The sequence below is a fragment of the Scomber japonicus genome, chromosome 20 (genome assembly GCF_027409825.1).
Source record: "Scomber japonicus isolate fScoJap1 chromosome 20, fScoJap1.pri, whole genome shotgun sequence".
NCBI lineage: Eukaryota > Metazoa > Chordata > Actinopteri > Scombriformes > Scombridae > Scomber > Scomber japonicus.
The window spans coordinates 18,519,095-18,540,054 of NC_070597.1; the positions used below are offsets into that span (position 1 = coordinate 18,519,095).

At 38.6% G+C, this 20,960-nt stretch overlaps 3 protein-coding genes across 3 annotated transcripts; 2 read left to right on the forward strand and 1 right to left on the reverse strand.

Annotated features, from left to right (window-relative positions):
- Positions 1-2,396: 2,396 nt before the first annotated feature.
- On the reverse strand, positions 2,397-7,081 carry faap100 (FA core complex associated protein 100). The gene is made up of 8 exons (XM_053341217.1): positions 6,806-7,081; positions 6,564-6,682; positions 5,538-6,448; positions 4,780-4,936; positions 3,716-4,674; positions 3,534-3,628; positions 3,035-3,121; positions 2,397-2,644 (listed from the first exon to the last, which is right to left on the reverse strand). Exons 1-8 carry the CDS (start codon positions 6,959-6,961, stop codon positions 2,513-2,515), a joined length of 2,616 nt encoding a protein of 871 aa, XP_053197192.1. The 5' UTR covers positions 6,962-7,081; the 3' UTR covers positions 2,397-2,512.
- A 346-nt stretch (positions 7,082-7,427) lies between these two features.
- On the forward strand, positions 7,428-9,733 carry birc5a (baculoviral IAP repeat containing 5a). Its single transcript, XM_053341214.1, has 4 exons — positions 7,428-7,604; positions 8,425-8,534; positions 9,247-9,364; positions 9,526-9,733. Exons 1-4 carry the CDS (start codon positions 7,497-7,499, stop codon positions 9,616-9,618), a joined length of 429 nt encoding a protein of 142 aa, XP_053197189.1. The 5' UTR covers positions 7,428-7,496; the 3' UTR covers positions 9,619-9,733.
- Positions 9,734-10,668: 935 nt separating this feature from the next.
- tmem235b (transmembrane protein 235b) lies at positions 10,669-18,133 on the forward strand. Its single transcript, XM_053341109.1, has 4 exons — positions 10,669-10,846; positions 10,998-11,078; positions 11,246-11,383; positions 17,904-18,133. Exons 1-4 carry the CDS (start codon positions 10,669-10,671, stop codon positions 18,131-18,133), a joined length of 627 nt encoding a protein of 208 aa, XP_053197084.1.
- Positions 18,134-20,960: the final 2,827 nt, after the last annotated feature.

A 20,960-nucleotide genomic window follows, 5' to 3' on the forward strand; every position in this document is an offset into this window, starting at 1 on the left:
ACAGTACCAGCTTGAGCAGAATAGTGTGCTCACATCTGTTCCAGTGGTGCAGTTGGTTAGTGTGTGGTACTTATAAGACTGTGACCTGCAGAGATTGTGAGTTCAAATCCTCATCTGCAGCAGTGAAGTTTTACATGCAGCAGGTGAGGTGAAATGACATCACTTACTGACTAATGATCATCCACACAGGTCTATCAGTCTAGTGATGGCTCATAAGAAGACAATCTGATAGTTCACATAGGCCTTTATGTGTTTCTTCTCCAATACTCCACACTGACCACAGGTCAGCATCTCTTATGTGAACATGAAGAAATTTGGTTAAATCACATTAACTAGCACAGCAAAACATGATATACTTATTCACTGAGTTGTTTATATCAGTTTCATTCTCACTGATAAGACCAATGACCGTGTCACATCACTGCTACCTAACAGACAATAGGTTCATGTTTGAGATCGGGCACTGCAAGTGGTCAACATTGGAATCAATTTCAAAGTCTCTGACCTCTCACCTCTGTACAACACATTTAGTGTAATAATGATGATGATACATAACAGAATAGAGTGGAATAAAATAGTGCTGATGAAATTAAAATGACATTTCCTTTCTCGTATTTTTGATATATACAGCCCAATGAGCCCATTGTAACAATAGACATGACTGCATTTTTGTTAAAGAGGGATTCCCCTCATAATGCAGTCAACCTTCTTCGTGTGTCTTCAGAGGGTAGCAGCTGACATAATGATATGAAGGTATGAATCCATAAAAACTCAAATACATTTTTTATTTATTTTGGATTTATAGTTAGTTTAAAAAAAATTTAAAATCCTATTTGATTTATAAGGTGGTTATTATTTAAGAGATTAATCTGTGTTACTCTGTGTATAAAGAGCTCTATCTTGCAGTTGTTCAGCTTCAAACATCACTGTCAAAGCAGCAGGACTGACATAAAGCCACCAAACAAGAGCTGCTGTATGTCTCCCCACATGTAATGGTGGGTGGAGGGGTCATGGAGGGTCACTTTTATTAATGTGGTGACTTCTAGGGGTGACGAGAGGTTCCTACTTGATCACCTTACTGGCAGCAGCACAAGCTTTCACTCACTTTTTTTTTTGTCCACAGACATACAGCAGTCAAGAGGTTATCCATCTCCAAAATGCTGCAGATTTAATTCCCGGAATAGCTAGCAGGTCTAACAGAAGTCAGAGGACTGTTGGTCTTCAGTGTATAATGTTTGATAAATGTGTAATTTTTCTGTTAGTGTCTCGTTCTATCTCTAGGAACATATGCATTTTCTTTAATAAGTCAACCTTCCACTCATAAAAACAACAAACTGGCTGAAGTCTACATTCACAACAAGAGCTGATCTGCTGCTATGTGAGGGATAAGACAAACATGTAGAAACAGTCACAGTCCACATATTTGAAGAGGACTGAGCTTTAATATCTATTAATATACATATGAACCACCTCAGGTGTTACTAATAATATAACAATGCCTCTGTTATATTCATGTTTCCCACTAAGCCGTGACAGTGAGTCAGCATGCACAATAAATTAGCAGGATGCTCAAACTGAAGCTAAATGGAATTCAGACTTAATTTTATTATTCAGTGCTTTCCCCACTTCAACATATAAAAATGTAATCTGTTAAAAAAAGGCCTGTATTGTATCTTGGTCAGTGCTTGATAAAAAAAAAGAGTTTATCTGAGTGCAACTGACCAAACATGCCTAAAATCCCAGACTAAAATCAAGACTGGATCATCAGTGGGAGAACTGCTCAATGGCGCCACACTCTAAGAGGCCCTGATAGCCTTCAATTCAGTGTGGCAATTGGTTTGTGTTGTAATTTTGTACTGGACTATCATAGCAAGCTTTATTCAAATTAATTCCTTACTTTTTAAAAATGTGTTGGTCATTCACAATCAAGCCCCTGTGATCTAGCAGCCAACTGTATGCATTTGTTTCCATGGTAAGACATCAGATGCTACATCACTGTTACACCTACATGTCTGGCACTATGTGAACCTGAGGGCTTTCATCCAGCTGTAAGACACACTCTTCCCATTTGGACTATAAATATATACATTATTACTCCACCTGAGCTCTTTGGTTACACTGTACTGAACACATTGGTCAGTAATGATGTAAGTGACCATTATTATTATGGCTGTAGGACAGAACAGAAAAATAATAATGGAAACAAATGAGTCACATGAGAATAACCATGAAGGATAAAGTACACAGAAATATAGTTCATTTAATTAATTGTCATGTGACTGGAACCAAATAATCACCTCTACACATCAGCAAATAAGATCATCTTCAAAGTCATGTCAAAAAATTCTTCTGTGTTAAATATAAAATGGTCACACACTCATTTAGAGCGATACAAAAGCATGAAGTATAAAGGACCATGAGTGCTTATTATTTTTTAATCAGCTGCAAAGCAAGATAGCGTAACAACGGAGAAAGGCCAAGGGCAGTGATGCAGGCTCAGCTGAGATAAATGTTAAATTATGAGGAGAGGATTTTCTCTCAGTTCTCGGTACACGCTGAGGAGAGATCGGGTCATCTGCCCTGCGGACACACCCACACCAAAGGCCCCAGAGATACGACTCTGCTGGATCTGCTGCAAGAGGCGCTGGCATAAGAGGAGGAGGGGGAAAAGAGTTTAAAAAGACAGAAGCAGAGAGATCATTTAGACGAAAACATAAAAATGGACTATTGATGTAAAGCTAATCCAGTGCACCTCTGTTCATAATAGCAACATTTAAAAAAATATTACAATTAATTTTAAAAATCTTTTTAAGACATGAGTCAAACATGGATTTATTTATTTATCAATACAATAATAAATCAGGTATGAAGTTAACTTAAAAAAACAAGCATTTGCTGATCAGATATCGAATACTTTTTCATTTTTTGGTCACTTGTTAATAACTAATTACTCAAAATGATAAACATATTTGTCAGTAATGTTAATAAAAATTAGTTGCAACTCTAATTAGTAACAAAATCAAGTTGGTCTTACCTCAGCCAGTTGTAGTGCTTGTCTTAAACCTAAACTCTGCATCCTCATTGAGGAGGCAGCCCTCTCAGGAGCCCTCTGCATCAGAGTCTGTGTCAAGAAACACACATGTTGAAACACAAGGAATTTTAAATATGAATTCTGAGAAACCTCTTTCTGTGTATCTAATCCCACTTCTGTGTATCTAATGGCAGGTACATTCTACATAAATCTTTTCATAATCCTCTAGTTTGGGCTAGAAAAAAAAAAAGGACAAATTATAATAAGATTATTTACAGTAGTGAAATAAAATTGAGTTCGGAAAAGGGGATGAAGGCTTATTATCCATTACATATTATAAAAGTGATACTGGACTATATATTTTGAATGTACCATGAAACCCAAGCTACTTATGTGTGTATGTGTGTGAAGCATAACATAGGAGACTCCAGATGTCCTATAAACATCACTGTACTTGTTTTAATTTACTAGTAATGTTGTGTGTGTGTGTGTGTGTGTGTACCTGTACTCTACGCAGGACAGCGTGGTGCACCCCACACACTGCTGCCATAGATGAGCTCTCAACTTGAACCTCCACTATGGCCTGAGACTCGTCCCCTTCGTATACCTGTACAACAAAAGGCATACAATACCTGTTTTATTAAATGCATCTACACCACCCAAGATGAAATATACATGGTAAACTTGTTAGGAGATGCTTTGCCTCTTTTGCAGTTAGTTTGACTGTGTGTCCATTGGGATCTCGAGCATGGACAGAGGAGCTGTTGATCTTGTCTCTTTGCTGTCCCGTCTCCACTCCTCCAGGACCTTCAGACAACAGCCAATCCAGTAGAGAAAAGCATACATTTGGAGGAGCCAACTTTGCCCCATGAAGGTCCGAATCTGAGGTTTTCAACATTACTGTATCTCTTAGTAACTCTGACGACACCCTCACACTTGCCGAATACTGCTCCTTCTCAGGGTTTGGAGCGCTCTCTCCTCCTCCGTCCCCTCTTCCTCTGCACCTCATCTGGCGTGACATTAAAAAAGCTTGGATGGGATCAGCGGTGGTGATGTTGTTGGATTGAGATGTGGTGTTCTTGTGCGTGGCTGTGGGACCGTTCACCTGCAGGGCATGCAACCAATCCACTGTCAGTGTGTTCAAGGGCAAACTGATGCAGGTGCTCTGTGAGCCAGGAAGGTTTGCCGCCTCCTCCTCTCCAAGGAGACTTGCGAGTGAGAAGATGAGTGAGCAGCTGACTGTAATGGGGAAGGATGTGCCACCTGTAGTTGCTAGGGGCAGTGACACCTCCAGCTTTTCCCCTGGATGCAGATTGTGAAAGGGGAATGAAAAATTTGTGGAGGAGCTTTCCCCTCCTGCACTAAAGGAGCAGGAGAGAGGAAACACAGTGATGTTCAGTGTCCAGCCTCGTTCCAGTAGATAAGGACTTCCATTATTCAGGATACATTTTAAGTTCAAGGAGTCTTTCTGAAGCAATCTGCTCCAAGTGGTTACAGCGTGACATCTAATTGGCTTCTCCTGGATGGGAGGCTGTTCTGCACTGTTTGCATTGGCTGCCAACAGGAAGCTGATGTTGAGCACCTGATTCAGGTGCCTCAAAGTTTGGTTTTTGGATTTGATGGCAGTTTTCAGACAGGATGCTCTAAAGGGAAACAAGAACAAGAACATTTATTTGCTGACAACAATAATTCTACAGAATTTTGTTTCAGAGTCGTATTGTTAGAAAAAAGGGGGATCATGCAGTTACCTTTCACAAGCATCTCCAATAGCTGACAGTAGGTCCCGCACGCTGCGGCCCACCTGTGTGGAAGGGAGCCCAGATGATCCTGCATCGTCTCTCTCTACAGGCAAGGTCATTATCTGCAGCTGTCCTCTGCTAGACAGCCCCAGCAGCTGAGTTTCACCTAGAATGTAAAAGCAATTTTAAGTTAGAAAAAAATATTCTAAAGAGCACATAGTGAAGTTCAGAGTCAAGAGGTAAGCAAATATACAAGGATACAAGATGAGTGAAACTGAGGCCCAGATAACAGAGGCAGCATACATTAAGGGCCAATTAAACCACAGCCAACATAATTGCAGTGAACTCACAGAGTGTCTTAGAAGCAGAATGCAGAGCAACAAAGTGGTTCAATAAAAAAGTTTTATCACCCCACTGTGATTTTATCTGCCAAATATTTAGACTAATGTTAAGAATGAGCATCATGCTCTTTGCAAATTAATTTAAAACAGAAAGGAATTCAAAAAAACAGACAACACTGCTTGCTGATGAAATTATATAAACCAGAGAAGAAAAAACATGAATATATACGAAAAGTGTTACATGGATCATGTTAATCGGGTGATTTCTTCAATTGTGGAGTTTCCCACAAGAACACAATAGCACATCTACAGTATGGAATGATTACGTAAAATTGTGGCTACAAAGGAAATCTCTCTAAAAATAAATTGTTTGATTTGTTAGCTCAACACTTATATGCATTTGACAGTGAACCTGAGTTTGATCACCTGCAGAGTTGTATGTGCGTTCAGTCAATGCAATGACTCTACACACATTTAAACTGGTGGGGCTTTGAAGGGCAGCTACTGTCTTGCTGTATGAATCCTCATCCCTTCCTTGCACTGCTCTACCAGATGATCCCTCTGATAGATCCAGTGCCAGCAGGTCTGAACCAGTGCTGTAGTATAGACAGTGTTTATCCACACAGGCACACAACACAGGCCCTGGTACACAACCTTCTGTAAAACCAGCTATCATACCCCTTCCCTCTGGCCCTCCCTCATCAACTTTTATCAGCACCACTCTCCCTTGTTCGCCCACTGCCACCAAACACTGTGCATGTCCTTCACTCGTTTCCATGACAACAGATGCCCGAACAAATATGACTGGTTGCTCAAGGTTATGCAGGACCTTGAGTCTTGATCCTGGGAGACGCAGAGGGAGGAAACACAGGCGCCCATCTGGCAGGCCGCAGAGTATAACTGGTGATTTGGCGAGAGCCGTGTCAATCCCAAACAGAAGTTTGAAGAGGACGGGCTCCAGGTGAAAGTGGCCACCAGTTAAAGCTGCCTCAGATGAAGAAGCGCAGGAAGACGATGGTAGTGTTGTATCGCCAGAGTGGACGCACATTAGCACGGGCCTTCTCCTTAGTCCACTCTTTCCCTCCGTGCTATCATGCGCAACAGCTGAGACCAGTGGGAGATTGAATGAACTGAGCAACTCATAGCTGCTGGATACTGAATGTGTTGGCGTTTTGTACAAAGTCAACAGCCAGGACGTGTCTCTCTGGGAAAGGCTGAGGAGTGCAGAGCCGACGAGGAGCAGAGACGACACTCCTTCCTCTTCAACGACAAGAAACTCTGAGGTGATTTTAAGCTGAGCCAGACTGGAGGATGCATCAGCCAGGGAGCTTTGAACCCTGCAGGTGTGAAAAGGTCACTGGAGTTTTTTTATACAACACATGGTCAATTCTACAAATATAGATTAGTTTATAAATTAGAGGAACTGAATGAAAACCTAGCTACGGTTTATACCTCGATAGCAAAAATGATGAGCTGACACAGTAAACTCCACTCCTACAGGCTACATATAGGAGCTGCTTGTCATGGCTCGCAACCAGGTCACTCACTGCAGCAGGAAACTGGAGGACAGCCTGCACAAATAAAACGACAGAACACAGAAAATCTCAGAAAATGTGGAGAATGATTTTTCTTGACTCTCCAGTGAAATGGTAGCACCTGATCAAAGTATAATATTGTACACATCAGTTACTTGCCTTGAGTTTTCTCTCTTGGGTATTGAAGACGTAGACCTCCTCGCTGCCAGTACAGATGCACACATCTGTCCCAAAACAGAGCAGGACCTTTTCTGTGAACGACGTCGCTGAGAAGCCAAACTCTGCCAAAGTCTCAACAGCACACCTTCCTTCCATAGCCACAACAGAAGAAGAAACTGTCGAGTCTGGATGTGTAGTTCACCGTGAGCACTGTTAGCTGAGTGAGGGGTAAGAAAGGTAAATGTTAACCATGATTCATGCCGAAAAGGTGGTTAAAGCTCTAACAAACTTCCCCGCGTCGCATTTTGGACCAATGACCGCCAAGAACTACATTACCCATGATGCATGCCGGCGGATGTGTCTTTTATAATCCAAATTCTTACTCGGCTCAGATAAGAGAGTGAGATAAACATGTTCTGTCTCCTTTAGAATACAATTTAATATGTATTGTAAACATATTCTTTAAATTTGTTTGACACTGAGCGTCTTTAGTTTCTGTCACGTAGTCTTCACACACCGGCGCAACGTAGTGACGTAACGAAAAAGTCACGTACAGTACGTCATTTTCATCCTCCAATCACCACAGCCGAAGAGAACACTCACCGAAATTTGAAAACGCCCTGTAGCTCGGTGGCTGTTTTATTTAGCAGACGGTGACACGAAAGTTGTTGACATCTACTGTTTTTTAACGATGGAGCAGTTTAACGAAGGGGACATGAAAATGTATTTTTATGAAAACAGGCTGAAAACTTTTGAGGGTTGGCCGTTTGACGCAGACTGCGCGTGCACCCCGCAGAACGTGAGTAAACGTTCAAACGGTTGACTTTTGCTAAGTGTTAGCCACTCTCAAACACAACAACTACTAATGTCAGTGTTAAAGCAAGTCAAACACGAATATTCATATCAGATGCAATTTAACCTTATGATTTAGATACACTAGTTCATGGTAACTATCAAATCCATATCGCCTTGTCGTATTTAAAAAGTAGCATTACCAAGCTTAACGCTAACAAAGTATCGTCACTCCCACAGTCAAAGCTAAAGTATCACAATGTCGACGCCAATATAATGGCAGCTCTCATTTAAGGTCAACTAACAAAGTAGCCCCAGTTTGTACCTCACATGTATGTTTGTCATAGACAGGATCTGTATCAGTCAAATATGCAGCATACAAAGACCGAGTCTTATCATTTCCTCCCTTGAACGCAACATAGAAGAATAAAAATAGCACAAGAGTAATGTAATAATAATGTTAATGAAATATAGTAGTATTAAAATTAAACGATTATTAACAAATCTAATTACAGAATGTAATAATAATAGTTTTGAAATGGGATATGAAAGTTGAAATGAATTATTGACTGTCCAAAGGAAATATGGACTGTGCTATGGGAGGAATGAAGTGTATGAAATATATGAAGGTGACAAATGCAAAAATGACATGTGACACTAATCTTTTAGTTATCTAGGTTAGTCCAGAGCTGAAACTACTGACTGACATTTTTATTTGATAAATAATACCAATAATGGAACATCACAATTAATTGACTAGTTGGTTCCCCACACAGCTCCCAAACCTGACAGCTTTTTTTATTGCCTCTGTTTATTTGTTTCCTCAGATGGCCAAAGCTGGCTTCATCCACACCCCTTCAGAGAATAGCCCAGACATCGCCATGTGTTTCTTCTGCCTCAAAGAGTTAGAGGGCTGGGAGCCGGAAGATGACCCTGAGTAAGATGATTGCATTACTGGGTTCAGGAGCCAAAACTCCAAATAAGACAATAGATTTTGTGCTGCTTCATTACTTTATCAATTTAAGTTCTTTTTATTTTTCTAATAAGTCTAATTCTCTTGGGAAATAGGTTAGTGTAACATCATGCAGCAGGGGAAAAGTGAAAAGGGTTTCAACAACAAGCTATCAAAACAAACACCGAAGTGGAGCAGGTTGTAAAGTGCTGTGGTCTTAGAAATGTTTTCAGTAAATGCATGTAAGTCAGAGCCTAGATGATGTCTGCTAATCACATAATCATCACAGTTATTTTCTCAGACTTAGAAAGTTCCTCCAGAGCCACAGAAGACATCATACAGCTGATTTCAAAGGATGTATGTTTATCCCCCATGAGCAGTAAACTTTTAAAATCAGCAGAGGGACTCATCTCATAGTCTAATAGCTTGAAACTAAATAGTGAAATTAGAAAACATAAAAAACAAAATAACTGAAGTATTTTTATGATTTAAAAAGATTTGCAGAAGTAAATATTAGTTGGAGAATATCCTTTTTTGCCATTAATTTTTGAGGCACTAGTTAAGAATATTATTTAGCACATAAGTGTGCTAAAAATGATGAAAGCACAGCAGAGATTTTTGCATGGCACCATGTCCATTTCTTCCACGTGTTTTCAATTATCATGCAACCCTCATCACTCTCTTGTTTTGTTGCCAGAAAGGAGCACAAATCTCATTCGCCATCATGCCACTTCATCACCCTGAAGAAAAAAGTGGAAGAGCTGACTGTGGAAGAATTCGTCAAACTACAGAAGGAGAGACACAAGTTCATCACTGTATGTTCTTTAGAGCACAACATGAGTTTTGTTTTTTCTGAAAGTGATTGCGTTAGCCTAGACATGTTGAAAAGTATACAAAATGTCCATTTCTAAGTTCCCATGAGAGCACAAGACCGTTTCATTATGTCTAATTCATGTATTCTTTCTCCTGCTTACAGAACAAATCCTGTAAAGAGTCCATCACTAAGTTTGAAGAGGCAGCCAAATTGAGAAGAGGAGATATTATCAAGACAGCCATGGGTGAAGAGTGACGCAAGAATATATGTGGATGTGTCATCGTTTAAGTCTACTGTTTTCATGTAATCTGTTTTTTATTCATTAAATGTATTTCTCTTACTTACATTGTATTGTATGTTATTAGTTACAGCCTCCCTCCACTCACATGTCTGTGTGGAAGGAGGCTGTTTTCATATTCATCTGCTGAACAATGAACATTTCTCTGCTCTCAGTGAAAAACTGAGTTGAAGACGGGTCCCTATGAGCATAGTGGTATTGAAGCCAAATGTGGTCCATTAGGCAACTTACACAGTGTTTTATTGAAGCCTCCAAAGCACTTACACTGAAAATAGACTTTGCAGTGTAGCTTGTTAGACATCTTGTCTCCAGCAGCTAAAGTGTTGAAATGAATGAAAGAGGGGGAAGGAGTGGATGTCATTTTAAGAATTTGCAACCAGGTAATTGAATTGACATTGTGGGGCCGTTTTATATGTCTTACAGTCCGTCTGGAGAGGATCTTTGATTCTTTTTTTTTTCTTTTTTTTAAGGGGTGTGGGGAGTATTTAGAGTGAAATTTTACCAATATACAGCAGGTGACTGGAAATAATGCAAGAACACTGTACAATCAGTACACTGTATAAAGCTTTGGCTCTATTCTTTTATGTATTTTATTGTATCTTTAAAATAAAACTACTTTTCCATTCTACAAACCCAAACTAATGATTTTTTTATTGATCTGTCCAGTGTTGCACATTTACCAACCTGTAAACTGTTATTTTCTCCCTCCATGTTGCGCATATTCATGTGTGCGCCTCCCGAATAAATTCAAGTCCCTCCCAAATAGACGCTGCGTGTTGTGGCGGAGGGTTGTATCTCTGTGTAGCTGTATGACTTCATTGAAGCATAAGTTCATCTTCTGTAGGTTAAAATTACCGCTTCCAACAGAAGGTGTTTGGGTTGAAAAGAGATTAATTGGTGCGTCTCATTGATGTGTATTTATTTCGCATATTTTAATGAGTGCGTAAACGTTTTTTTGGAAAGACTGGATCCGCGTTACGCATCAGTTAAACCTCCACCTGTACAGGATGAGGGTAACTTTTGGCTGTCTGGTGATCGCAGCCGGTATCTGCGGTGCCCTGAGCTTCGCTTTTTTGGCTGCTTCACTCGGAACCGAGTATTGGTACATCATCGAGATGAATCCAGTGAACTCGAGCGACTCGGAGGACATAAGCTCCCACTCTGGATTATGGAGCGTCAACGAAGGTAAAGGACTCATTCGTGACTTTTTTTCATGATTGACCTTTAAGAGCAATTTCAGAGCACTCTACTGTCTTTAATAAACCGAATAGTGATGGAGATGAAGTTGCAACTATTATTTAGATGCTTTTCTTCTGTTTTGAATTGCTTAAACCAGGTGGGAAGATGTATGCAGACTCTATCGACTCTTTCACAGCTGACTACTCCAAATACTCTGAGACTGAGCTGCGCATGCTGAGTGAGTCCTCTTGCTTTGATGAAACCCTGCGCTCATAACACATACTCTTTTAATGAAGTGTCACTGTCAAGACAGCTATGACTCCACAGATGCTCCATGATCCATCTGTCTTTCTCTCTCTCTCTGTGTGTGTGTGTGTGTGTGTATGTGTGTGTGTGTACACGCAGATATGCACAGTGCCATAGTGGTGGTTCTTCCCCTCAGCCTGGTCCTCTTGCTGTTTGGGGGCATCTGCGGATTGGTGAGCTCCTTGGCACGGAGCCCTGTCCTCCTCACTGGCACAGCATCCTATTTCTTCGTCTGCAGTAAGTGGAGGTTCAGGTTTACTCTCACTTTAGCAATGATCAGCTGCAGCCCGTAGTAGAAAGTAACTGAGTACATTTACTCAAGCTCCATACTAAAGTGCAGTTTTGCGGTACTTGTACTTTAGATGAGTATTTCCATTTGATGCTACTTTATACTTTCACTCCACTGCATTTCAGAGGGAAATGTAATACTTTCTACTCCACAAGTTATTTATCAGCTTCTGTTACTTTACAGATGAAGATACAATGGAAAAAGCTTTTAAAATAGGCTACAACACATTGTTAAAGATGATTCCAGTGGTTTCCAACCTTTTTGTCCTTTGACATCTTACAAAAAGCAGTGTGTAGTTGGGGTCACACCAAATAGTGATTTTTTTCCCCCTCTAAATGTTCAAATGATTCAATATTTTTTCTTCTTTCCTCTGCCATTGACCGCTCACATTTATCTGGTGACTCTTTACAGGAACAACCCATGTAACACAGTTGAAACTAGCTCCACCTACAGCAGCTACAGCAGTAACACATTGATGCTTCAGTATTGATAAGCTAACGATGTCATATATAATAATACATCTGCAATACCGCAGTACATTAAATACATTTTGATGCTAATACTTATGTACTCTTACTTCAGTAGTATTTTACTTGTAATGGAGTAGTCTATTTAAATTCCTGTGTTGGTACTTGTATTTGCGTAAATGGTCTGAGTGGTCTTTTTCCACTACTGGCTTCAGGGGAGGCTTTGACTTCAGTGTGTGTTTTATGAGGTAATTACTGCATTCGAAAACAGAAGACACTCAGTTGTGGAGGGTTTTTGTCTACTGAAATATTTTGGAAGCCATTCAAAGCCAGGTCCATTAAAACAAAAACCACAATCCTGTGTAGTGCATAAAGTGGGGAGTTCCCATCCACACAGTACAGGCTGCTGTCTCAGGACTGTGGTGCATGTGCTTCTTATTCAGAAGACAGTGCTTCTTTTTATCTCATTTAAGATTCAATAGTTAAAACACTTGAATCACACATTACTGCCATATATTTTACACGAGTGATGTGTTAATAAAAATAATTTTGCATTAAATCAATTCTGCTCTGGTTCATTTCCTTGAATGTTAAATAAAGCAGGAACCATTAGCTGATGGTATGAATGAGCCAACAGTCAGTTTTCCCGAAACATGTTGTTGTTGATCATTTCACTCAAATGGTGGTGTGTGTGGTGAGAAACATGATGCCACTCATACTTTTGGTTTTTTGGTTGTTGCTTTTTTTTCCATTGCTGACGTGCAATTAATAGTAGTAATAGTTATGGATGGAAAATAAATGCTTTAAAAAATATAAATTCTGAGTCTTAGGGTGCGATTTAGTTGCACAAAACATTTAAGTCACAGTTAATCAATAGATAATGACATATGGATAAACATAATTGCCAGGTATCTTTTGTAAGTCAATTTCATTTGATGCTTTCTGATGGAAAACACAGAAGAAGAAAAGAGGTTTTTGTTTTAGATGAGAAAAGGTCAGCAAAACACTAGAAAGCTGTGAAAGGTGTGGTGGAGTCTGTGTAGACAGAGTGTGGCAGTAAAGAAAGGCCGTGTGGATAATTTGAGCAGATGGGAGCCCTTTTATGTATGAGGCTGAAATTGACCTCAGTTATAGTTATTGACTTCTTGTGGCCAAATGGACTGACGTTTATTACCACCCAGGACTGATTGGTTGTTTGATTTGACCATATTGATTAAGTATGCATGAACAGGCAGGTGTGTCTGTGTGGGTGGGTGGGTGTGTGTGTGTATATTACTGCTCCTGGGTCTGTTACATCAGGAATGCCTCAGCCTGTACTCTGTCGATTGGATTATGAGAGGTTTTATTGGTCTGTAGGGAGGAACAACAGTTAAGTGAAATTGCTTCGGATGCAACTGCATTCCAAATTTCTCCTTTTTTCCTTTCACTCTGTGTCTGATTTCACATCGTTTGTGTGGCACAATTGAAAATAAGGTCTTGTCAAGGCATCCTGTTACCTGCACAGGCCTGGACATCAAATCTGTGGTTTAAAAAGATTATAAAAATAGAATAGCAATAATATATCTTTTCTGAGTGTAAAAGAAAATTGTATTTGGCAATGTGGTTAGTATAAGTGTTGTGGTGTGTTTGAGATTATTTTTAACTTCCACTTTGTTTCAATAAATTGGCAATATTACTTTGTAAAGCGTTAACTTGATATATTCATACTGTAACAATACCGTTGCAGTTTACTGAAAATGAAAGATAATACTGAATTTGATCTCTCAACCCTAATAAGTGTTTATAAAATATGAATTAATTACTGTCATAAATAGGAAGTAAGTTTTAAATCAACATAAATAATGACCAAGAGAATATTACATTTTAAGTGTTTTGAACATAAAAAAAATACACATTCTCAGTCTTTATTGATTTTGTGCTACTCTGTCGTTGGAAAGCCAGGAACAAAAAACTGAAATGTGTTCAGAATGAAGGAAAGATCTGCCACAACACTGCTGCCATGCTGTTGGCACTGTGCTTTTAATCCTGGCTCGCTTCAGTTCGTTTCAGTAACTGTATGTGATGGATGGTTGAAGAAGGTGAGGATTTAAAAAGTGGTTTCCAAGTTTTCAGATACGTAAACATTGAAGTAGTTTTTTTAGAGCTCCCTCTTTTACTTTGCTTTAATTTTATACAAGTGTCTAAAATCTAAAAAAAAAAACACATTCAAGTGTCTCTTAACCATACTTTCAATAACTCCTCTTTCCGGCTCATCAGCACTGATAAGTGACTGTCTTTAGTGTTATATTGTACAAGCAGCTTCTCTGCTAAATATACCACTGCTCTGATTGGTACTGCAGCAGACTGACTCTAGAGCTGATTCTCTTGGACAAATCCTCAATTTATATAATATATAGCCTCAAAAAAATCTGATTGGATTAGAGTGTATTAGATTATAAATTATTATACTTACGAAAGGACAAACACGCACATACAGTAAAATAACTGAAAAACATGGGATGAAAACCAACCAAAGAAAGAAAGACAAAAAATTCTGATTCTGATTCTGTCCAAACTTTACTGTTACTGCTTCACATGTCAACAACATAGAATTCTCTTTAAAGCTACATGATATATCTTCTTAGTACTGTTCGTTGTTCAAAAGGAGACATTGCTGTCTCCGCATTCATCATGTTGACCTGTTTAAAGTGAAAAGGCGCCTAGGGTAAGATTGAGAAAACTGGCATCTATTAAGACATCACAAACTTCATAAAAGCTGAGACAAAATGCTGCTAACTTGCAAAGACAAAAAAAGCCCAGCTCTGCCTAACAAGATTAAGACAATACTCCAAATACTGCAACCGCCATTTATAACCTTAACCTAGTTATCTGAATTTAAGGTCATAATCAGAGTGAGTGTAACTGGGTTACCATAGCTGGATTACTCATCCATCTTTAAAATGAAACTTACTATTCACACATCAGGATCTTGTGTCTGTGGGTGTTATTTTATTTCTGCACTATGAAGATAAAACTGTAAACTGCATTGTCACTGGTAGTTACATACATGCACCAACTAAACCTGTTTGTTCAAGATGATGTCTGCAAGTTGACCAACATTATAAAAATATATTTCATTTACACAGGTTCAATAATAAACACAGAAAAGTAGAAAATCCTTACATTTGAGTTGCTGGGACCAGATCAATTTTGTCATATGTTGCTTGATAATTGACTTAAACAATTAATCAGTTATCAAAATCAACTCATTTTCTGTTCAATCAACTTATCCATTAACTGACGGTATGTTTCAACTTTACAACATAGTCCCTCTCCTTCCTACTTCCTGCTCCTACTATTTTTGATCTGTCACACATCTGATCATTATTTCACTACAGTATCAAACAAACTATTTCAACTGGTATTATTGGGAGAGTTAGATTAGCGTTAACCATGTAAACGCCTTACACCATTACGTTAATGTGGGTATTAAAGTAATCACGTTATCCGTATGCACACAAACGTAGCGACTGAATGTCTAGCAGGGCTCTTCCCTCTGAATCTCTCGGGTGCTGTCCTGCCAACGCCTTATGACCTCCATAAAGGGGACCTTGTGATAGATAAACACTTTACTTAAAAAGACTCTTTATAGTCTCTTTAATAAGCAGCACATGGCAATGTGTGGGATGGAATAAAGGCTTGAATTAGATTGGAGTTGTCTTGTGAACTTGGTGACTGCCAGACTTCTAAAATATCCCACCCTGCCTCCAAGCCAGGCTTTTTTTTTCTGTCAGCCTCAAATTTCTTTTTGCCATGTTAGTTGTTCAGTAAAATTTTATTTCCATTTGAGTTAGTTACATTTGTGCACTCTCCATCTCTCTTTATCTCCTTTGCAATATAGTGCCAGTCATAAGTTTGGACACGCTTTCTCATTAAAGTGAATGTAATGTGTTCAAACTGGTACCTTTAGTGTAGCAGTGTTTTTTTATCAGTATTTTCTTTATACTGATGATTAGACATTCTCTGTTAATTGCTTCGTTCTGTCCTCTCGTTATAGTGCCACAGCTACTTTTCTCAACAACCATTAGGCAGCCTTAATAAGTATTTGTCTGGGCCCCCTGCAGGGCTGTTCCTTGGCGTCCCTTGCACTTCATTTTCAGTGTAATTGACATTCTGAGTAACGTTTCCTCTGAAATGATCACATTGCCAAAGCACTAAAAAGACACATTAAACAGTCCCCAAAAAATTAATGATGTGATGTCATTCATATTGTGAAACTGGGAGCATAATGTAGATTATTGCTGTTGTTACAATGCATGTCCTGAAAAAATATGGTGATTAAACACAATAGAAGCACCGGGAGGAACGAAGGGTAAAAACAGACTCAAGATATTTCTTGAGCTATTAGTTTTTGTTGTTGTAGTAGTGGTAATAACAGTAGTATTAATAGATTGGGCTAACACTACCAATTGCCTGTTATTAATTTCCTATTATATATTAATCTGACTGCATTTACACTGTAATATGCATTTTGTGTCTTGATAATATCCAGGTACATAGGTTAAATGGTAATGCAAAATGGAAATTGGGTATAAAAGTCAGAAGAATCACCAAATGTCTTTTGGGGAACATGAACGTCTGCACCAAATGTCAGAGAACAAAAATCAACCTGCTGGTGGGACCACAGGAAAAGTTAGGGACTATAGTCAGAAGGAAACATCATCTGGGAACCATGAATGTCTGCAACAAATGTGCCTATACATACAGTTGATGCTGAGATATTTTACTGGATAAATGAAAACCTTGACCTGCTGGTGTACTTGATGAAAAGTTAGTCAAAAGCAGTAGAATTCCTCCTCTGGAGACCATGAATGTCTGGTCAAAATTTCATTGCAATCCACTTGATAGTTGTCCGGGTATTTCAGTCTGGACAGAGGAATTGACTGACCAGTCACACTGATATTGCCATCCCCTAAAGCCATGCTGCTACTGTCTAAAAAAGCCTGTGAAAGTGTCCTTAATCCCAAGATGACTTCTTGCTCGTTTGGTTTACTGTCTGAAAAAAGTCTAAACCTTAAAGATATTCAGTTTCTTGTCAGAAATGTTAAAGAAAATTAGATCATTTTCAGATTCTACAAGCTGGTACCAACCTGCTATTTTTCCTTGAACAATAATTTAGTGATAATGAAAACTTTCTGTCAATCAATCAACTACAACATTTCAGCGCTATTAGTAGTAATTGTGATAATAATATATGTATGTATGTTTGCAATAATAATAAGGAGCTGCATACAGTCTAGTATGTCATGTGGTTGTGGTCTGTCTTTCACTGTTTCTCTGCCTCTTTTCTCTTCACACTCATACCCATAAAAATGAGACGTCAGACGCAGCTTCCGCATCATTCTCCATGCTCGTAGCACTTTGGGGTGTCATCATGATAAAATGATTTTTAGTCTCACCCTGGGTAGCCTTGTACTCCACTCGTATCCCGTAAAACCAGTAGCAAGTCCTGTGTAGTCCCTGATGATTGGGATGTTGTGTAAGAAGGCAACACATGCGTCAATGTATTTCCTGTCTCTCACAATATGAGATTTTCGGTAGCTAATGGCTTGATGTTATTGTTGTTTTCATTGATGAGTTCTGACTAGTGCAAATTTCCACTTCATAATTAGCAGAGTTTAATGCCAGCTTGTGCAGGGATCCAGTGTTTGTACCTCAAAGTTAAATATGTGTTTCATTGATTTTATGGCCTTTATGATACTAAGCTATACTTCCACTCTTCACATCCTGAGGAAACTACTTGGATGGAGGGATTTAATGTATAATAAAATATTAATGTTAACATTAGGGATTTGAACAGCATTTCTTTTGACAAGATAATGAAAATGATAAATAAGGCTTATGTGATAAGTTCCAAGTTTGTTTGTTTTTTCATTTTTTATTAAAGGTTAATGTTTAACCCAGGCATTGACTTAATATATTTTCTGTGTATGTGTATGTAATGAATCCCCTCTCTCTGCAGGCCTGCTGACCCTGTGTGGCGTGAGTCTCTACATCATCTACTCATATCTGGCCGTGGCTGAAACCGAGAGGCTGGTTGGACCAGAGGGTCTGGCCTACATCCACACCTCCTTCGGCTGGTCTCTGGGTCTGGCCTGGCTCTCCTACAGCCTGGAGCTCCTCAGCGGTATACTGCTGCTCATAGCAGCACGTATGGCCAAGCTGCAGCACAGCAGTCCCACCATGGCCTGACAGAAGCCTCCACAGCAGATGCAGCACATTCAGGACGGAGACTGTACTAAACTGAATTGTATGTGAATGCAGGACAAAGACCAGTCAGCTATGTACCTATGTACCTGAGAACAAGGTAAAAAGCAACGGCTGGACATTCTTAAGGCTTTGATTGACAAAGGTTGAACGAAAGATGATTTGGACTTTTTAAAAGTGTGATTTATAGGTTTAATGTCCTTAAATCTACTTCAGATTGGAGATTGACACCTCTTGTGATTCACAGTAAGTGAAAGGCTTTACAGTAATGGCGTTAAATCTGACCAATTGTGACACCTTGTGGTGAGAATTGAACTGGTTCATCATATCCACTGTGTGCATCTCACCATGCTGATTGTGATACTGTTGTAATTTCATTTGTGCCAGACTAAACCAGTGACCTTACAATTTAAGATATTTGTGTCACTTTAAATCTATAGACACATTTTTAGTCTCATAGTATACCACATAAACATTGTCAGTGTTTTTAGTAATGCAGATGAATTTAATGTAAGCTGTATCTGTTTGTTCTGAATGTTTATAGTGACCAAAGGTAGAAGAACCTTAAGTTAAAGCTAAAAGTGTTGCATGTCACATGTTTTTCTACTGATAGTGTGAAATAAATGTCTGAGATCAAATGCCAGAATGTGTTAAAAGCCTGGAGCAAAACCTCTCCGCTGTCAAATTTTTAAGGTAGGAGAGAGCACAGAACATGAGACACTATTTTTTATTCGTAACCATGCACTTTTTTTTAACTCTTAAATGAGAAGATTGGATTATCCTGATGTATGGTTCTTGTCTCATTTTGATCTAAGCTATTTTGCACCTACACCACAGATGTTGGTATGGTGCTTATGATCTATAATCTTTGCTTATACTGTTTGCATCCAATAAGGCTTCATATCATGAGGTGCTGGATTCATATCATGAAGTGTAGTCAGGCCTGAGCGTGTCCTCAAATTTAGTGATCATAAGTCAAAAAAATTCAGAAGTAAAATCAAATAAATAATAAATAAGTTCTTGTGTTAAACATTTGTGAAGCATCTTTTTTAAAATATGAAATAAAAATATGGTTGAAGACTTAAAATGACTGTGCTCAGAATGATTATTTGTGTTGGTTACAGTTTTTCCACAGAGAAATTCAATTACCTTGTTAGAAATCCTTAAAATTACATATCCTCCTTTTCCCTCATAAAAAACAATAACCACTATGAATGTATGAATATGCAAATATTAAAAGTAAAAGTTCTGCTGTCTCTTCACTCTTCGCTTCACTGTAAAGATCATTCTAAGTGTTTGTGCACTGGAGGTTTCAAATTTCCACATCACACTTTTGTAAGTTGCACACTGGACCACAACTTGCCTCTAACCGTTATGTCACAAATCATGCTTGTAGTTACACGTCTTAAATTAAGATTTGAGTTGAGCACAGACACAAACTTTTCTCCTTTGACAGATTAATGTGAAAACAGCCTTCTGGTTTAAAACTTTGCACATGCATCATTCTGCACAGTGAAGCCCAAACATCTGACTGACGTAAAAAAAAAAAAAGAAAAGAAAAGAAAAAGAAAACCTCATTTTTAACTTCTTTTCCTGCTTTGTTTGTTGCCATGGAAATCGCAGTATTCTCAAAACAGTAAAAATAAGGGCAAGGACACTGCTGGTTATGTCACAGTGCTAACCCATGCAGTCTAGAGGAGCTTGCACACTGGCCTCAAACACACTACATTCAACAAATCTATAATACATTACATCTAGCCGGCAATATAGATTTGATCTTATATGTAATTAAGGCTAAGTTACCATTGCACTGTGTAGCCCTGACCTCTGACACTATATCATGTGAATAATATAATGAAAAAGAGGAAGTGAAAGCATGCATAAAATTAAATAAAAACATATAAAACATCAGGTGAAGATTATTAGTGCCTCCACTCAGCCAATGTATACAGGGTACACTTAGAATAAATGATTCCCAGGGCTTAAAATAGCAGCACTTGTAGATTGGTTAGATCATCAAAGGCAGTAGTGGCAGTTTGAATACTTGATTTTTGGAGGCAATGGTGGATACAGATAACACACACAGACCTGGATTCCTGCTGCTGGCATCATAGCTCACTGGATTATTACAGGAAAACACAAACACACATCACCAAATACTTTTCTACGACGTTCCTATGGCGACCTAAAGATCCTGTGCATACACGCAAACAAAGGAAGGAAAGTGGGTGTGAGAAACTGCTGTAACTGAGCACTGCCTCACTGCAAATAAACATTAAAAGTATGGGAATCTGCATATAACTGAAGTTACATTTTAGTCAGCTTTTCCTAAATAAGGAAACAAACATTTTTCTAGCTTTAACCTTGAGATGTTTGACTTTATCAGAATAAAAAAAGATGCCATTGGTCACATTCTTGGTGTGATAAATATAACTCTGACCCTCAAACTTGTTGCTAATTTTGGAATCTGTCCCTCTGGTGTAGAAATTCTCATTATAAATTGATCTGGGAAATAGCATTATTATCTTTCAAGATAAATATATTACTAAAACAGAGACAACACGTGTTCCAAAGAGTTCTTTTTAATGAGATGAGATCCTCCATGCTCATACATGAGTATCACAGTGCTTCTATAAAATGACAGACTGGCTTTCTATTCATTTTACAGAGATGATGTCAACGTCCTAGATGTATAAAACAAAGTTGTTATAGATTAAGTCATTTCTTGATACAGTGTTTAAATAACAAGAAATATTCAATAAAAGGTGAAGAATACATTCACTATATCACTAAAATAAGAGTTTTAACGGAG

Excerpts from the sequence above, each read along its gene's own strand:
- faap100 (XM_053341217.1), bottom strand. The coding sequence starts at position 6,961 with ATGGAAGGAAGGTGTGCTGTTGAGACTTTGGCAGAGTTTGGCTTCTCA. Across the intron at positions 6,449-6,563 it reads TCATCATTTTTGCTATCGAG|GGTTCAAAGCTCCCTGGCTG; the intron begins GTATAAACCGTA and ends TCACACCTGCAG. Across the intron at positions 3,122-3,533 it reads CTGTCCTGCGTAGAGTACAG|ACTCTGATGCAGAGGGCTCC; the intron begins GTACACACACAC and ends TTCTTGACACAG.
- birc5a (XM_053341214.1), top strand. The coding sequence starts at position 7,497 with ATGGAGCAGTTTAACGAAGGGGACATGAAAATGTATTTTTATGAAAAC. Across the intron at positions 7,605-8,424 it reads GCGCGTGCACCCCGCAGAAC|ATGGCCAAAGCTGGCTTCAT; the intron begins GTGAGTAAACGT and ends TTGTTTCCTCAG. Across the intron at positions 9,365-9,525 it reads AGAGACACAAGTTCATCACT|AACAAATCCTGTAAAGAGTC; the intron begins GTATGTTCTTTA and ends TCCTGCTTACAG.
- tmem235b (XM_053341109.1), top strand. The coding sequence starts at position 10,669 with ATGAGGGTAACTTTTGGCTGTCTGGTGATCGCAGCCGGTATCTGCGGT. Across the intron at positions 10,847-10,997 it reads ATTATGGAGCGTCAACGAAG|GTGGGAAGATGTATGCAGAC; the intron begins GTAAAGGACTCA and ends TGCTTAAACCAG. Across the intron at positions 11,384-17,903 it reads ATCCTATTTCTTCGTCTGCA|GCCTGCTGACCCTGTGTGGC; the intron begins GTAAGTGGAGGT and ends CTCTCTCTGCAG.